Source organism: Anoplolepis gracilipes, chromosome 1, assembly GCF_047496725.1.
Source record: "Anoplolepis gracilipes chromosome 1, ASM4749672v1, whole genome shotgun sequence".
NCBI classification, from domain to species: Eukaryota; Metazoa; Arthropoda; class Insecta; order Hymenoptera; family Formicidae; genus Anoplolepis; species Anoplolepis gracilipes.
The window spans coordinates 4,095,032-4,114,747 of record NC_132970.1 but is presented as its reverse complement, the minus strand read 5'-3'; the positions used below and the strand labels follow the sequence as shown (position 1 = coordinate 4,114,747).

The window sequence follows — 19,716 nt, the reverse complement described above, 5'->3', positions numbered from 1 at the left end:
TATCTCAAACAACGGTAAGACAATTATTGTAATAGCAGAATTTATACATAATCTTTGTGGTTTCCTTCAAATTCTTGCCGTTTCTCTAATCTACGCTTTCTCTTATGGAAATTGTTTCATTACACTCATTCAATAGCAAGCTGTGAAATTGAGCGACTTCCATTGTACAAAAGTGAGCGCATTTTAATGCGATAAAATAGTTGTAATTCCAAGGAATTGTTCTTCTTTGCAGGTTTTATATGCGTAGAAAATAAAAGGAGTCAAAAGAATAACGTATACGAATAAGATAATAAAATAATATTTAACGAAACCGGTTAATGGACTAAATACATTTTCCGATTCGAATAGATGAATAACGATTTTACAAAATATAATTTATATTATTTTATATAACTCTCTAAATGGTATCGCGCAATCTAAATGTCCCAGTTAATTTAGAACATTTTTGTCATCACAATGCTCCATCAGATAAAGATACGTGAGTACTATCAATAGATACATATATATATCGCAAAAAATCAATGCATCCAATTTCACATGTAAATTATAAAACCTAGCGATTAATAGCCAAGAGCAATGTAAAACTATTGGCACAGAATTAAAATACGCAAATCTTATCGAAAAACTTAAGTGTTTGTTATAACATTGTTGAAGCAAACAACAAGATAAAAAAATAAGTACTAAATATAAGATAATAAAATCTTAAGGCACTCATAAGCTCTTCTAAAAAAAAAAGTATAATTTTAATACTTTATCTTATTACTTATTTCTTATAAAACACCATGTATTAATACAATAATAAATAATAAAATATAAATATAATTTGTTACATATACATTTATAAAACAAAAATGTCTTTTAGCTTTCTATGTACGCAAAATTTTAGGAAAGATAAGATTTAAGAAGAAAAAAGTAAATTTCTATGTAACATTTTTATTAGCTGAGATTTATATTGTGAATGTAAAATAAAATAACTTTTTGAACACTGAAAAGAGTATCATTCGATTTACACATCTATTACTTCTGACAATCTTCCATTCAATGTTAAGCAAATGACATGAATTAAATATGTATTAAAATAAAACAAGAGATTGTAATTAATAACAAACATTTAGGTCAAACGTATAATAATTACAGCTTAATGATTGTTTCTTTAATAAAAAAATAATTTTTAATAAATCTTAATAAAAATCTCGCACAACAAAAAGCGGATAATGACCACTTCGTTATTATTCTTCAAGCGATTATAACAAGCATCAAGAAGAAATTCAATTAGTCCTTATTTAATAATACTAAATATTTATTATTTAATAATTTTAGCTATTATAAGTCAGTACGTTTATTTAACTTTCATATATTAACAATTCGTAATCGAACTAAAGCAACATTTATTTATATAAGCAGATATATTGTACATTTTATTCATTTGAAATAGAAATTGAAACAATCGGAAAATGGAAATTTATTCGTATATTGTAATATTTATGTGGAAGGCAATTATTTCTTTAACAACTTATTGACTCGAATATATTCCATATCGCGTTTTAAGTTTTTCTCTTCCAACATGTAATGTGTCATCGTCTGATGAGTGATAAACTTTTATTTTACAGTAAAAAAAGTCAAGTATATGTTTTTTATTTTTTTAAACTTCTCTATGTTGTATACAAAGAGTAACCCCAAATTTCGCCCATTTTTTGGCCCTCGAATTTCAAATCGAACTATATGCCAAACAGTTCTATATGATAGAACATTAATCTCAGAAAAAATTTAAGTTGAGCATAGAGGTAGTTTTAGAGATACGGGGGGTCAAAGTGACCAAATTCTCAATATCGTCCAAGCACTGTAGACACAAAAAGAAAGTCAATACTTCTTTGATAACAGTGGGGGTCTGACTAGAATTAGTCAAAATAGTTTCCTGTCTCTTCCATCCCTGTTGCTTAATATTTTAAAGGTTGCTTAATTTAAAACTACGCTCATAACAGTTTTTACTGAATTTCTCGAAAACGAATGCAGATACGAAAAAATATTTTAAATAAAAGATGTTTGTCTTAAAATTCTGCACAAAAAAGGTCTGTTTCATTTTTTGGATAGGACTAACCCTTTAGTTAGAAATCGCGAAGAAACGCGTGTTGCGTTATTTTCAGAACTATATCTTTTCAGATGCAATTTTCGACTAAAAGATTGCTATGCTCAACTTAAATTTTTTCTGAGATTAATGTCCCATTATATAGAATTGTTTGGCATATAGTTTGATTTGAAATTCGAGGGCCAAAAAATGGGCGAAAAAACGTGTGTTTTTGGGGTTACTCTTTGATACGTAAAATATAAATATTTTTTTTTGTACTTAATATGTTTTTTATATTTTACAAATATTTTTTTATTAATATATTTACATCACAAGAGAAAGAGAAAGAGAGAGAGAGAGAGAGAATATCAATAATATATTATCTTTTAGCATTTATTGTCATTTATATTAGCTGTCATAAATAAATGTGTCATGTAAATATAAAAAGATTAGCTCCTCATTCAATCGATCTGCAAATGCCTATTGCACTTCTGTCATAAATTAATTAGTCATACAAGCACGAGTAGAATGCAGTCTATATAATGAACAGCAACACGAGCATGCTAATTGATCGATCGTAGAGATTTCCGCGTTCGACAGATAAACGACAAAGTCCAGGACGATGGTCAGTGATCCTCTTTACTCGAACTCCTCCCTCCTTCTCCCACCCTTTCAAATACGTCCTTTATTCAGATCGGTTTATACCAGGCCAAAAGCAAACCACTTCAAATGGTGTTGTCCTTAATTAATACCAGATTCCTTTTAACGGCCGAATAAATTACTTAATCCGAAAACAGACAGCACTTTCGTCGGATGATCATTTTGACAAATACAGTCAAACAGATACCAACTGATTTGACTGACGGCACGCAAAGAGCCGGCGATTACCGTCAGAGTAATTCGAGCAATGATGTGACAACAGATCCTGTGCTATGGCAGGCGAAACGGGAGTTGCGAGTAAACCGGAGGTTAACACTGCGGTGTCGCGCTTTTCGATTGAAGCACGAGATTTCCGATATTCGTGCACGATATGACAGAATTTATTAATATTAGCGACAAGTTTATGAACCTTTCGTGACAAAAGAATATGATTTAAAAAAGAAGAACATAAAAACATTTTTAACGTATAAAAAGTTTTGTCGCGATAAAGATAAAATAATAATAATGTTTCGATTGCTGCGAATGTTTCAATATTTAAAGTAATCGGATAAAAATAGTTCGAACGAGAGTAAATCTTTGAATTAACATTCTTTGAATTAATATAAAATGTACTGGAATATTTTATCATCTTTTTTCATTACTACCAAATTTAAAAATAACATTAATTATTTATAAAACCAATCACATAGTTTCGATAAAACTGCTTAAAAAAAGACAAACTGGATTTTATATACAATTTTATGTGCTAGGTAAAAATCGTTGGTCTTCGGCAATTTTTCCGTGCCGCTATATAAACAAGATATTACGAGATATTGTTATATCTATCTAGTATAAAAATAATCACATCTGGCAGAATATTTGATCTAATATGAGTATTATCTGACTTAGCCATCCGTCCACAACGTGAACATGATATCACAATAGTGACACTGGCAACGAGGGCTGGCTATGCACGCAACGAATAATACATGCAATACCACACGCACGTGATTGTAACAGAATGCAGTGCGTGACTAGCAAGCAGGCCGAGCTTGTAATAGGCAGAGACCGAACCTGCGAACTAGTGTCGTATGCCGCCAGTAATTCCGCTCAAAAGGCACGATTCTGAACTAATGACGCGGAATTCACCTTTGTATACATACCTATGCAATCTAATTCTCATATATTTTTTTTCGCGCGTATACATATGTGTGTATGTGTATGTGTGTATGTGATTAATTATTCATAATTACGAAAAATTAACACGCATTGTTTGTTGGTACAATATTTCGTTTTCACTTCCTGAGTCGCGAATAAATATAAACTTTGTTGAGTAGAATAGTAATATATCAATAAAAAAACAAGTTTACGTGTGTGACATGCATCATTATTTTCATACATAAAATTATTTTGAAATAATAAAAAATTAAAATATATGCATATATATTATTTATGTTATATTTAACGATTTTATACATACATAGAGAAAACAGCGGACTTTTATCAACTTATATATCGTCTTTAATGTGTTAACCCTTTGAGTCACAGCGGATCACCCAGAGACCTACCTTTTTTTCGTAGTTTTTTATTGTTTTAATTACTTTTTAATCAACAAATACTGGATTTTTTGTTTCTACAGAGTCTCTAGAACATTAATAAGTGTAAAAAAAATATGAACAGTCATTAATTGTTAATTGCAAAAATACCATATATAAACAAACAGTCAAAATTAGTACTTTTTTACGAAAAAATGCATTTCCTACTAATCTATTATGACAATAAATACGGCAATTTTTTTATAATCTTAGTACATTCTAAAGTATTTTTCAGAATTTTTTAGAATTTTCCACCGTGTTGTTTTTGTTAAATCCTCCTTTATTGATAAAAAATATATAAAAAACAATATTTTCTGTTCTAAATTAAAAGTAACAATCGTATTCTTTTTTAAATTTTTTCTCTGAAGGTTTTTTTAGATCGCAGTATCTGAATCTAAAGGAAAAAAATTTAATTTCCAAAATTTAATATAGGGGTCCAATATTTTGAAATTTAAAAACCTGACAACGGATTCGTAATGAGCGATCTCAAAAACTCTTATTTACCAAATTTTATAAAATACTGACAATTAGAAAAATTCGTGACTCAAAGGGTTAAATAAATGTGTTCTAGCCACGGATGCATAGTTTCGTTGTATTTTTCAACTTCCTAATCTAACGCTCCACAAACTTTCACTTATAGGAATACATACTAATATAATTTTGTGCAATAATGGAAGACACAAAGCATCACAGTTATATACTTAAGTAAAGTAGGTTAAGTAGAGTAATATTATTAACGACGTCGAAGTTTATCATTCTCACGCTAATGCTGTGTAGAAATACTTGATAAAAGGTAGCAGCTCTATAATACTGCCTCTCCCTGGTCTATATAAAGTTCCAAAGAAAACTTACAATTTGTCTAAAGTAGCATGCGCATACGTTTAAGTGTTTCTCTTATGGCTGATAAAGGCCAACGTTGATTATAGCAAAAACAGGTCTACCTAAAAACAACAGTCTCTCAAGTACACACTTTCTCTCTTTCGGGCAACAAGCACTTCAATTTTGCCCATCACGATCATAGTCATAATAAGATTAGGCTAATTATGTTTATACACTTACGAAAATCGGATCACCTAAACTCTATTCTCGCATATGAGGCGGTTACGTGATGAGTGGACTCTACTAATCTTGTTGTTTAGTTTGGTTTAGGGTAAATTTGCTATTGTACTGTGAACTATGTAACGCGTAAGTACATGTTCGCGAGAATATGCTATTGAATATTAATTAATTGTAAGCAAATGATGGCAAACAAAATCACGTAATAACAAGTGATCGAATAAAGGATATGCAACTAAATTTGCTTTATATTTCTGGAAAATGCAGATATAACTTATATACTGGCATTTATTATTATTTATTATTATTAATTAAAAAAATATATATCACATATTTATTTCTGAGACGTCTTGTACATATCATCACTTACCGCTTCCGTGTGCACAGGGTGTGTGGCGAACAACAATCCAGCGAGAGCCGCGAATCCTGGCCGAAGTGCCGCTACCACGAGACTCACTCTGGTGACCAAGATGCACGCACCGGCGTGTAAGGCGACGTTTGTGGCGTGATACCACATGGGACTCAAGCCTGCCATCAAGTAATTCAACCTGAAATCAATAAGAACGGAATTCATATTAAATATAGATGAATCGCTAATTCCGGATATTTAAACATATTGCGGTATTTAAACTTAATACCAGAAAATTGCGCGGCGTTTTATCTATGATAAAGATAAATGACAGATTAGAAACGACAGATAATTAAGAATTAGAACAGAAATTGATGAAAGATTAGAAATACTATGAAACGTTTTCTGCAAATAGCTGAAATTAATCTACAAAACAGTAAGTATATCCGATATAAATGTAAATGATGTTTTTCATTAAAAAGATTCGAATCAGTAGAGATTATAAATTTACATATTTTCTCTCTGTTAACTCAGAGTAAAAAAAGCTAATCATGTTATAGTACAGTTTGTGTTTGTTGCATCCTGTATGTAAAAAATAATATTATTAGCAAACAAGACGGAAATGTTCTCGTTGCACCGAACATAGTTTCTGTATCAAAGGGCCATTCTGCGATGTTTATGTGAAACTATTCTTACTCGTAAAAAGGGGGATAAATTTCATTGCTACAAAGAAACACGGTAAGATAAATCCTATCATCTTTTTGTTTATAAGTACAATGGATTTCAAACGCGGGCGTGACGTAGTTTCCACGAAAATCCGCTTAAGTCGGCAGGAGTAATCGGATTTTAGAAAACCATTCCGACCATTCTACTTTCGCCGCAACTAACCAAAGGATGCCGTTTTCTTTGAGAAGATTAAAGTAACTGACATTATATTATATATATATATATATTTTTTTTTTTTTCCTGTTGACAAAAATAATATCGACTTTTGATACGCGTGCGAAAAAATATTCTCTATTGAAATATCTTTCATCGTGTCGTTTATTCAACTCACTAATCGCTGAAAAATCTCATTCGCCTTTGCAAACAATAGACGCAATTGAAATAAGACGGCATGAAAAAGTATATATGGATCGTCGTGCCGACATCGAGATGAAAACAAACATCGTAGTTGCTGACGCAGCCGGGCTATAATTTTGGAAGCCTGCCGGCGGCATAAGTTCGACGCCCCCGGAGGACCTGCGCTTGGCCCGCTTCCAAGTGTCAAGGATCATGGGTTGTCGGAGGCGTATCCTGTCTCTTCCTTGGCTTTAGATCAAGCAAGAAGCTCGCATACGTCGATCGCAGGGCAACGCACAAATTTCACTGCAAAGTTTCTAGTTATATTGCAAACTATATATATTGTATATTAATTTTATTATGCGTGAATTAAAGAATATGGGTGTGTAAATTTGTTTTGAAAAATAATGCACTTGTAGTCTAGACGAAAAATTCTTCATTGTCATAACGTCCCTTTTTTTCATTTAAAATCAACATACGAGCCACACTATCGCACTTATACTACTAATTGTGCGAATTCCATTGTTTCTCTGCTGCATTCTCCATTCGTAAATTTCTAACATACGCAATGGCTCGAACTGCAGAGAACTGTATGCTTAGGAGCTTCTTGTTTGCTCTAACTGGTTTCTCCAAGCACAATAGCGTGCGCGTGCATTCACGTTACGAAATGAAGTACATTGGATTGCAACGACAATGTTGTATTATCACACTTGAATATTAAACAAGTATTGATGCAATCTTGCTATCGATTACATGATTAAATAATGACAAAGACAATTGGACATGTGGAGATACTCTTTGGTATATGATATCGATATGGATTTCATTCCTCGAGTAGATTATAATTATTTTAACCGCTAGTATATCCCTTCGATCTAAAAAAAAAAACAAGGAAATTAATCGTTGTATTACAAATGTCTCAATCTTCAGTTTCATTCTTCTTCGTTCTCTTTGCGAATAATCATTTATATTTTTCCCCTGAGGAATTCTGTAATGCAATTTGTCTTCGTCGGCACAACTTTCCACGCGAATTTTTCCTCTCATATCTTTTATTCATGTCATCATTGAAACTCTCCCAAAAGATAGAGAAAGAATTTGGTCTGGAAAATAATTACAGACTTTCTTTGTCCACGTTTGCAAATAATAAAAATTGTTGATATTCAATGCTTCATCTTATACTGTGTAATAAAAAAAATTTGGTGTGTATCTTTGTATTATTTATATACAAACGATAATATATAATATGTAAGGATTTACAGTTTAAATAATTGTACTTTATACTAATGTTATAAATAGTAAAAGAATAATAATATATGTATAAAATACAATATCTGTCAATGCCATTGCTTTCTAAATTATTAAATTATTTAGAAATAAAATGTTAAAAATTTATTTTATTTAATTATAAATAAAAAGAAAAACTTCGCATGATTGAAAAAGTTAATTTAATTTATTTGAAAGTGAGAAAAAAGCTTTCGTCCCGAAGGTAAGAAACCTGTTTGCACAAATTTTTTTAAAAATTATTTAATTTATTCGTTTTTAATTGAGTTTATTTCTGCACGATATTTTTTTTTAAAGATGTGATAAAAACTAAGTAAACTTTCCTAGTTTCTACCATATGTCAACTTTAATTATTACTACAGATAATTTATAGTTTTGTCATTACCTTGTATGAAAATATTACACATAACGATATTATAATAATTAATATGCTTCAACATCATCGCGCAAAATTTTTACATCCGTCTTTTAATTCGTTTGTTAAAAGAATGAAAAATATAAAGTAATATGCATATAAAAGCAGTGTATTTGCACATTTGGTCCAGAAAATGATAGTTATTTTCTAAAAAAATATTTTATATGCAGTAATTGACGTATAATGGCGTGTACTTTGCATTTTCGTGCTGAAATAACACTGATGATACAACCATCAAAAGTTTCAAAACAGAAGCGTAGTATGATAAAATAGAGCAGCTGCTCGTATCAGACCGCAGCGGGACCTGATACTAACTGTCTGGCCACAGCTACGCTCTTACTACTGGCTAACCACGACCGGTTCTATTACTACTGTTTGACCACACCGGCCCGTAACTACTGGCCAGCCGCAGAGCGCGATCAATACTTATTCCCGCTATTCCGTCATTATCACTTTTGCGTTTGCGTTCCGGAACAAAACGAACGGCTCGCGCGTCAACTAAATGAAGAGGTTTAATCTCAACGAAGAACCATTCAAATCAGATACTCGCTTCTCTCGAATAATTCTCTGTGAAAATGTTGCCTCGTGCGTAAAGGCCCGCACTATCGCACAAACTATCGCGTGACATAGATCAACATCCTGAAAAGAAAATCTTGACAGAATTCCGGTACGTAATTAACTAATGAAATTTAGCCGGTCGTGTAAGACTGACATACCGAGCAAGCCTTTCAAAGAGATGCTCGACGTTCAGGCTGTTCAAAAGGCTCTCCTAAAGACGTCGTATCGTAAAAAGTAGAAAGATTGGTCCCTTCGTAACGAGGTATTAAAATCTTGAACGATGTCGTTAAATCACGCTGGCTTAGTTTACTATCCCTTCTACATTACATAGTCAAAAATCAACCTCGTTTCGTATATTCGTCTTGTTAGCATGTTCTTCTGCTTTCAAGAAGGAAGATTCTGAAAAACTGTTCGTATATTACGAAAAGTTTCATTGGTATTAATCAATAAAATATATAAGATATATTAACTGCATTTCAAAAAAGTCAAATATGATTATATATATATATATATATATATACATATCGTACGATAAGATATATTTTAAAAGCTCTTTCACGCTTTTCAGAATAGAAAACATTCTTTTAACTTTTCTCATGGAATGCCAAAGTAATGCACGATACCGCAGAGGAAACATTTTCACGCGATTTTCCTTGACAGTGATGTACGTATTTCGAATCTCGTTTCCTTTTCGATGGCGGCATCGGATTTCAGCTCTGCGAGGACTATCGTTTGCAGCCACAAGACAAAGGCACGATGATAGAGCATCATAGAACGCCATTCAAACTCAATCGTGCGCGGAATATAGCAGCCAAGATACCGATTTCGACTCTCCAGTGCTGCTTCAGTGATTTAAGGGACTGGCTAACCCGTACTTCCAGTCACGTTTCTCCCGGCCAAGTGTCCAACGAAATAAATCACGGACACGTCGAGACTTCGATTTCTGTTGTTCACACGAAGAAATTTGGACACGCTGGGAGGTATCGACCGATATCCGCTAGATATCATTTCTTTTATGTTCAAGGAATAAGAGCACGTGCTGTTTTAAAATTCTTATGAAAAAAAGCAAATTTCTACTCGCTATTTGTTAATCTCTCTTTTATTGTATCTTTCATTTTTTATTTTCATTCTTTGTAAAAGAATTATGATAGTTATGCAAATGTGTAATACGGTGATCTGCTAGATTGCAATCCAGATTGGCAAGATCGTCATCAACAAGATCAATTATTCCTGATTTCTTCGACCCTCTGTTTCTCAATCCCTCTCTCGTTCTCCCTTTTTCATTCTTACGATCCGTTTAGCCACGCAGTCAGATCTGATAATACTATGAATTACGACCGTTTATACGCCTTGAGTGGCGCCATATATCAACCGACGGGCCTCATTCCTTTTCTAGATTGTATATTGGAAAATATGGTGTGTTCATGTCAAACATGATAAAGGACTTTCCGAGGAAGGCCATGCAGCAGGTATCTAGCTGCTAATATCATGTAATCATTAAGCCACACACATCCCCATCCAGATTGTGCCTCAAAATTACAGTATCGATCGAAGTGACCTCACAATTGGTTTCTCGGATATAGTCAAATTATTTTATGTATAAAGGCTAATATAGTTTCTAATTTGTACATGGACATTCTCAACAAATCACACAATTTTTGTATGTATTAAAATTAGATTACTAAAAGGAGAAAAGAAAAAGTACAGTTTTTACGTATTGTTGTAACCTAACCAGTCTTGTTGAAAAAATTTATCTCACAGTAGGCATATTCGCGCAAAATGGAAACAACACAGGATAACTGTTGGTTGGCAATATAAACAATTTTAGACAATTTTAGTGATTCAATAGTTTAGAGGATAATTTGAAATCGTGCCACCAATCATTTACTGTGCGATGTAGCTAATATGGTTAAGCGAAAATCCGACTTACGCCTCGTTTCCAATCCCTTGTATTGGGATCCGTTGGGAATGGTCGAGACTGGTTTCATTGTGGCCAAATTAACCTGCCGATCGAGCGTGTCTCCATAGCCGGGTTTGTAAGGAACAGATTAAGCTGTGTTCGAGTAAAAGGAAAAAGCTTCTCTTGCAACAAGGCGCAAAAAGTTTATCGTGTTATTAAACGATTTATTGCAGAGGTTTATTCTCTCAATTTCTCAATCCTCTTTGGAAACGATTAATTATATAGTATTTTATATACGAGAGTTATTGAACTAAAAAAATATAATAACTAGAACTATGATCCACAAAAATCGAGCGCTCTTCAATTAAATTCGACATAATAATCGGACACTGAAAGAGGGAGGCAATTGACGATGTTTCGCGGAAGTAAGCTCCCACTGATTTGTTGTAATCCGATTTGCTCCTAATCCGTCACGAAGGTCGTTCGCGTCATATTGCGCTCAAGGGTTTTAGCAGCGCAAATTGCTCGTGTAAAACCATTGCAATCGCGAATGGAAAACTCGATATTGTAGCAATTGCACGAAACAAGTGGCGCCGATCGATTGATAGAAAATCGACGATTGGTCGCTTACACAAGTCTCTATATCGACGCAATGGAATAATGAAAGCAGGTCAGCTGTAATCTTTTAATCAAAACTAATAATTATGAATACGTCGATTGCATTGGCGTATCCATGACGACGCGCGAATAAATATTTCATTTTTAGGGATTCTTCTCATACATATACGCAGTCTGTAAAATGAAAATTACAAAGCCAAATTGTGTCGCGCGCTAATCATTTTTTATCGTACCGATAATCGCTCCGATCGTATATGCATGTATTATATCGCGCGTACGAAGCGTCATCGTAATTGTCAGGCAAGCCGCGAAACGCAGCTATTAAATTTGTCATTGTCGTTGAATGCAAACGACGCGCGTTTGTGGAAACGTTCCCGCCTTTAGCCTCTATACCTATCGTTCGTACAACTCGTAAAAATGTCACCGAAATACATTTACCAGACGCTATCGCGTATATATGTGTATATAGTATATACTCTGCAACGATTATCGGATCGCAGTCGTTTTTTATAGCCGCGTTTAATTGTCACCGTTTTATCGCCGACAATCAATTCGCGGGCCAAGAGTCTTTACGACCGAGTTATTCGTTTCTTCGCGTAATACGGAATGATGAGTCGTAGCCAGGGGGCGGGTAAGAGAAAAACAGAGGGAAACGCAGAGAGATGAGCTGCCACAATTCTGCGCTACGCGAGGCGCCACATCGAATGCGCTCGTTTCCGCCGCGATCGTTATAACGATGCAGTGTAAGGAACTGCACCGGGCAAGTTCTCGTGCCTTGAGATTAATCGCGTTCCAGGTTTCTCCTGCCCCGAGCATTAAACACGACGTCTGAACGATCTCGCGTTTTGTGCACCGGCGAATAGGCGGACGGGCACGATGATAACGTACGGGCAAACTGCAAGCGGAATTAAGGCCCCCCACACCGTCGCTGTAATAGAATCCCTGTGTTTATATCTGAAGATGTGTAAAGGCAGAGAGCATGGAATTTATTATCAAATTTTATGTCACGCAAGTATTTTTTACGATGAAGCGAGATTGATAGCTCAATAAATATTTAATTTGAATATTTAATAATATCTAATTTACTTCCTTTTTTAAATTTATAATTTTTATTATAATTATGTATTAAAGAGAAATTATCTAAGAGATATATATATTGAACAGTATGAATCAAAATGTATATTTATTTCACTGAAATAAACTAATGTATAATAATTATAATAACTTAATAATAATATAATAACTAATATAAAACTTTCTCTTTTATCTACTAAACAATGTTTTATTAAATCTAAAATTTGCACATGTCTCATTTTCTGATTTTCTTCTTTTACATATTACAACTAACAATAAATATTACAATAGTTATCATGAGAAAATATTTTCTTTAATAAATAAGTAATAAAAAGTTTAAAATTAAAAACAAAATCTTATTCAACTAAAATAACCAATTAATAACAAATTAAATCTTCAGTCATTTTCTTCCAATTCGGCCTTAAAATTTTAATAATTTCAAACACAAATAGAACAAATTATTTTCCAATGAAATGAATTCGTCGTGACGTCTTTATATACCGTGCTTGAAAAAGAGAGTGCCGAGGTGCTTGTGATTATTCCGTTTCTATTCGTGACGACCCGAACGAAACGAGTGCTTTTGATTTAAGGCCAGTTTTACAATCAAGCCTCGAACATAAACTCCAAGTGTTCACGGTATGGGTGGATTTATGGTTGCATGCATATACGATGTGCTTCGAATTTTTTTAAGTTTATGGTGCTAGTTTTATTGAGTTAGGCTGTAAAATCACAGCACTTGTGTACTAACAAAATAATATAGTCGCACGCCTGTGCGAATAAATTAACAGCATTCGACTCCTAATATGAGAAACTGTTGAAAATGATCTCTGTATCTATTTAAAATTATATATTAATTTTTTAAACCAATTGTATACGATATGTAGAAAAACGTTATATCGTGTTTTCAAATGTATACTAATGCTCGAGAATGTTACAACCGAGAGAGCGCCCGAGAAAAAGTTCGGTTGCCGTAATTTCGTCGCTCGAGATGTACATTAGATTTCGCGGTGTGTCATTACGCTATTTCGCTTGCGTGATCCTAAATAGTACCAAGAAAGAAAGTACACATGATAAGAGCAAAAATGTGGGGGAGACGACGAAAGTGGAGATCCAACGAGATGTTTTGCAAAGTAGATTTTTCAATTGCACGCTAATACGATTTTATTCCTCTTTTATCGAAAAAACTGATTCACGCTATACGTAATATCTAGCCTATATCTAATCCACGCGACATGTTACGAGTCTACGATTCGAATGAAATGTCAATATAAACATCGATCGGAAATTTATATGAATAAAAATCAGACCAATCTCTTTTTTAGAGTCCACCAGTTCTTAGTCCAGTAGTTCCTTATGATTCTTAACTCGTGGACAACGCAATAAATTCTCGAAAATCCACGACTGTGCATGCAAGCTCGGACGCAAAACTCGTGGAGCTTTATCGTCCTGAAGTAATGGGCGACTGTTTGCGAGACGGAGGCGCGTATAAATTGCTTCGTGAGGAGAAACAGAGAAAAAAGTACGAAAGCGAGAAAGATGGGTAGAAAAGAGAGAGAGAGAGAGAGTGGAGGTAACTTCTCTATCCTCTCAGGATATCCAGAGCCATTCAGCGAGCCGAGGAAAGAAGGAGACCTACAATTCCGTGGGAAGAATACCTCTGGGTATTTAAGGGATAAAGTGCCGTGCCGAACTAAACGCCTCCGTGCCTCGCGTATACCATCCCCGGCCTCCTCTCAGTCGCTGCACAACCCACGCACATTCCTTTAGCGGTATCCGCGTCTCTTATGAGAAGGTCGAAGGAAAAGAAAGAAAAAGAAGAAGTAAAAAGGAGAAAGAGGATGGAGATTCACATATGAAATAGCGGAGACAGTATCTTCGACCGAATTGAAATACATCTCCGGGCTAGATATAACTAGGCTCATGAGAGAAACAGACTACGCGACTCCCTCGTCTGCAGATAACTTTGTCCCATGAGAAAATAAGCCCGCTCTAACATTTTCCTCTGTATAAGTTTATCCTGTGCTCGAACGTCGCTAAAAATACGGTCGGACACAATGCTAAGCCTGAATCGGAATAGTGGATCGCATAATCTACACAAAAGTAAACGTGAGCCATTCTTTTTCATAGAAAACTTCCATTGTTATCCATCATCGAGAGCGGGATATCATAAATCCATCGAATAACGCAAGAAACTACAATATATCGAACGGTAAATGTTCTGTATTTTACTATGCTTGCAGTATTTGTGTAACGGTAACGGCTTTGTCGGAATATCGGATTATTATATTGAATTTATTACCGCAACCATCCGAGAGCCGCAATTGTGTCCATATTTAATTACGGTGTAATACGGATATTAGTTACGATGACCGATGGAGATGTTTTCTAAGGCGAATGTTTAAATAACTTAAACGCTGCATTTTTTTTTCGAAAGTTAAATTACTCGTTTTATTACTACAGGTAAAAAGCCTCTGAAATTTTGACCCACTTTTTTCGGGCAATGATTTAGACACTAAATAATACTAAATGAAAATTCATTACTTATATGTTGTTTCTCTTAAAGCAGCATTTGGGATTGATGATCAATTACTAAGAGTTCTATCTACGGTAGATCATATTCCCCAATTTTATTATTAAAAATAATAACAAATTATATCAGTTCCAAATTTTTTCTGTAAAACTAATCAGCTTTATGTAAGCTTTAATTTAAGCCATGGTTGGTTACTTAAATCAATATCCGAGAGCTGAGTCACTTAAACAAGTGGGTTAAAAAATAATTAATTTGCCGGAGGCTTTTTAAAAAAAGTATATTAACACAATATAAATAATTAATTCATTCATTTCTGCACTTCGAGATATATTTTATAAAACTTTATTGAATTTTTCATAAATATATTCTGTATGTTAGGAAGGACAGAAAGAATATTGAAACACGTGGATTAATAATTTATTAATAATTAATTTGTAAGTTATAAAGTAACATTTTTTTTAAAAGCTTTAGCTTTGTTCCTGTAGAGTATAATTTAATCTGATATCTTATATCGAACTAACTTTTTATAATACCTTTATCATGAAAATTTTATAATGACTGTACACCAAAATTCATAAAAATAAAAATTTTAATTCTGCAGAGCAAATCTTCAGACTTTGACTTACAAATTAATTATTAATTTTATATTTTAAAATGCTAAAAGTGCGCAATGTCAAATTCATGAATCTGGAAATGTATTGCATTTATTAACTTTTGACGTAGCTAATATAGTTACTTTTTAAAATTTCGAATCAGACTTTTCACAAATTTTACAATCTGTCAAATTGAGATAGCAACTTATCGCTTTTGCTTATCTTATTTCTCACAAGATGATAGACAGTAACAAGAAAAGATACCGATTTTTCTTATTTTCTTTGTTTTACTTTGAGATGTACTCGTCATTTACTTCACTTGGAAGACACATTATTATTTCTCTTTGTGTGAGGTGAATTTTAATTGAAGAAAAAAGCCAAGATTTTTTATCAGAATTACAAGAATACAGAAATAAAGAATTAAAAGCATTTAATAAAAAAAAGAAAATGTATGATAATTTGTTTTTTCTTTATGTATTACACGACTATAGGTATTTATTATTCTCAAAAAAAAAATATTAAGAACAACATTATATTTTGAAATAATCAAAGTAAATCACTCAAATAAATGCTAACCTTGTTTGGCGAGAAACGTCTATTCTGTTTTAAAGACCAAACAACTTCATGGAAACAATACGGTTAATGGGCAAACTTGAAAGACCATAGTTGAGAGAACGCCGTTTCTCGTTTGAACCTATAAAATGGCAATGGTGGTATACCGGGGGGTATCGAGTTCCTTCCAGCAATAGCAAAAACTTCGATACAATTCATCGACTCTCCCGAAAGTGGCTTCAATGCAATCTTTTGGACTTTGCTGGAAGAAATCTCTTGCTTTCTGGATTATTTGTTCTTGAGTATGCGTTGCACAATACATATTCCAGCATTGCAAACTTGAAACATTAATCTATAAAGGATGCAAAGATCGATCGAGCTAAAGTAGACGACCAACTCTAAGAGTATAAAACAACGAAGCCTTAAATATAAAAGTCCTTATTTTTGTAAAATGTAGCATTTTTCTATGTGTATAAAATACTTTTTATGGCTTCAAAGATCAAAATAAATACTGACTATTGTTTTTGTTTAATATGAATCATGAATTAAATAAGATGATAATTATATATAAATAAAAATGTTCTTAATATAATAAAAAGGATTAATAAAATAATAAAAAGGATTTCTTTTAATAAATAGCACGACTAAAAATAATTAATATTTTCGCAAAATTTACATTTTAAAGTAGCTTAAGTAATATCTGCGTGTACGCAATATTTCTTTTTAATTAACCGTCTATTGAAGATTTAAAGACATATATTGTTCATAGGCTTATGTAAAGGCACTTGCCTCTTTTTGTTGTAAGGATTTTTGTCCAGTCGAACATTTAGATAATGCCCTTATCAAAGTCCTTTAGAGTAGAGAGACAAAACAGGGCCACCCTCATTATGCGAGAAACAGAGGAGAACTCTTGTCTCAAGTACTTCGTATTGTTTCGAAGCAGAACGTCCTACGAAACACCGAGAATACCACAAAACTGCTTACAAATCATTACGTGATATTTAATATATTACCTGTATGAATTTTAATTAACATTATGTTGGATTATTATTAGCAATAATTGTCATAGTAATCAATAAAATATGAAAAAAGAAATAAACATTGTCAATATTTTAAGACTTTCTGGTTAAAACAATAATTTGTTAAACATTTAAAAGTAATACGAAAATTCTGCTTATTTTTAAGCGTGTAAAAATGTGAGAAAAATAAAAATTCACGAGGAAAAAGTTCTTTTTGTGTGATTAATAGATGTCTCTATTTAACGTGGGATATGTGGTCGTTACACTTGATTTAATGAACCTATGAAAAATAACTTAAAACAAGATTTTACGATGTGTGTCTAACAACAAATCTATGTGCACTTTGTATTAATGTCTTGGTATAAAATACATTGGTAACACCATGAGTAAAAGTATTTCGACTAATTTACGTTCAAAATAGTATATTCTGTGAGAAAAAATTACTTGATTCAAATACATATATAAAATATAAAACTTTTTCATAATTAAAACATAAACTTATTTGCATTAGTCAACTTTCAGACACAATATCCGTATATTTTATGATTTATCTTGCATTATTAAAAATAAGACGAAAACGTAGAGTAAGTTTTCTCACATTTTCTCAGCACTAGCCGCCTATATATCGCTGCAAGTCATTCTCTTCCTCGTTTAACATTTCGTCCAGCGTGTCAGCTGACGGAAACTCGCCGCATGATTTCGTCGCGGAAGCCCGCCGCTGCACTGTCGGAGGTGCACCGCAATAGCAAACTTTTTTTTCTAATACCCCAACTCGTTGCAGCGAGTTTGCACGTAGTAAACCTTCACGACGCCGTCATTACGTCGTGCAGCACGACTAAAACGACGAATACATCGTTCCTACGTGTCTGGGAAGTTTTCGCATCGCCCGACCCGACATCCGTCCGGTCACCTCTATACTTTCGCCACTGCGGCACGAAATACGGGAATTCGTCCGTTGCCTTTCACATAAGTAAAGACGTATACCTGACCTGACGACCGCAGCGCACAGTATATGTATAGTCCAACAAAGACGTAATTAGCGATTAAAACTTTCCGCGGTAATTTCTTTCCTCACGGACGGTTGACCGCATTTCACAGACGAGCTGGCTAGAATTTTCATTTTTGCAGCCTCCAATTTATCGACACCCTAGTTTCTTCGAAGATTCTTAATTTTTTTTTCTGTCTAACTCTTCTCGTCTCCATAAATCCTTTTTTTGTTTTTTTTTCTTAGCGTAGACTACCTAACTCGTTATTATCTCATTCATCTTACTTATTACTTTACAAAAGTAAAGTCAGCCAAAAGGCATTACGTTTATATAACAAAAATGATAAATAAAAGAAAATATACTAATAAATATATTCATCAATTTTGAGCAATTATTTTACATCGGACAATTTTACTATTATTCTATAGATTTTGTAAATTAAAGTTAATTTGCGAAAACACATCTCTCTCTCTCTCTCAAATTTGAAATTCTATCTATAAAATGTTCGGACGATTTATTAGCATACCGATAACTTTAGCACAGAAAATTTAATATGCATCCGCCACGCATTGAATATAATTGGCGTTCAAACGCGGATTTGTTTTACAATATCGTCAACTGCGAGTATGTCGTGTGCGAGAGCTTGAATAGAGTTTTTATATTTACACCTCGGCTGATATAACACTCCCTTTGTAAATTGTCTCTCTAAATGTCATATAACTTACCGTTGCTACATTATTCAGCGTACACGCATACATGCATTAAATCTACCTTCACAAAGCAGCGGTAAATATCACTTCTCGCGCTACACACGCTACATCGTTAGCAAACAAAAAAAAACAGTTCCCTGCAATTTGACACATAGCTACATAAAGCTATAGTAATATAATAATTATATTTGAATTCTGATTCTCTCTCATACATAATAGTTATTATAGTCTTCAAAAGGACAGTAATGATACTAAAGCGTTATTGATTATCGACTCTCTTTATCGCGAACTCGTATTAGCATAAAATTCTTCTATATTCATAGCGCGTTGTAAAAATAATATTTAGAAAAATTGTATCAAAATATTAAAATATTAAACACACTGATTTATGTTTTTTTTTCAAAAAATATGTAAATTTTACACACATTTTTATATTATCATTTTCGTGATATTTTATAAATTTTAATCGTGTATAACATATGTCGCTCTCGTAAGAAATAATTTGAAAAATTTGTGTTCATACAACCAGTTTATTTCACTAGAAGAAATAGCGACAGCATCTTTTTTTATTTTTTAGCAGAGCGCTGCGAGCTCAGGCAAGATGTCAAGTCGAGGAAAATTGCAAATTTTATTTGTGTCGACGATATAATGAATTTTTCTTTCAAGATGTGTGTAACTCAATGTTATCAACAATATACAAATTAAAAAACATAC

General features: G+C 33.1%; 1 protein-coding gene across 2 annotated transcripts in view; it reads right to left on the bottom strand.

Annotated features, from left to right (window-relative positions):
* Positions 1-19,716, bottom strand: part of LOC140673636 (protein O-mannosyl-transferase TMTC1-like) — a 141,330-nt gene that overhangs the window by 82,178 nt on the left and 39,436 nt on the right. For both annotated transcript variants that reach the window (XR_012048079.1, XM_072906720.1), the window contains exon 2: positions 5,726-5,903. Coding sequence is in view for 1 of the 2 variants with exons in the window: in XM_072906720.1 (XP_072762821.1) it covers positions 5,726-5,903 (178 nt within the window). In the remaining variant the exon portion in view is untranslated. The remainder of the gene's footprint in view (positions 1-5,725; positions 5,904-19,716) is intronic.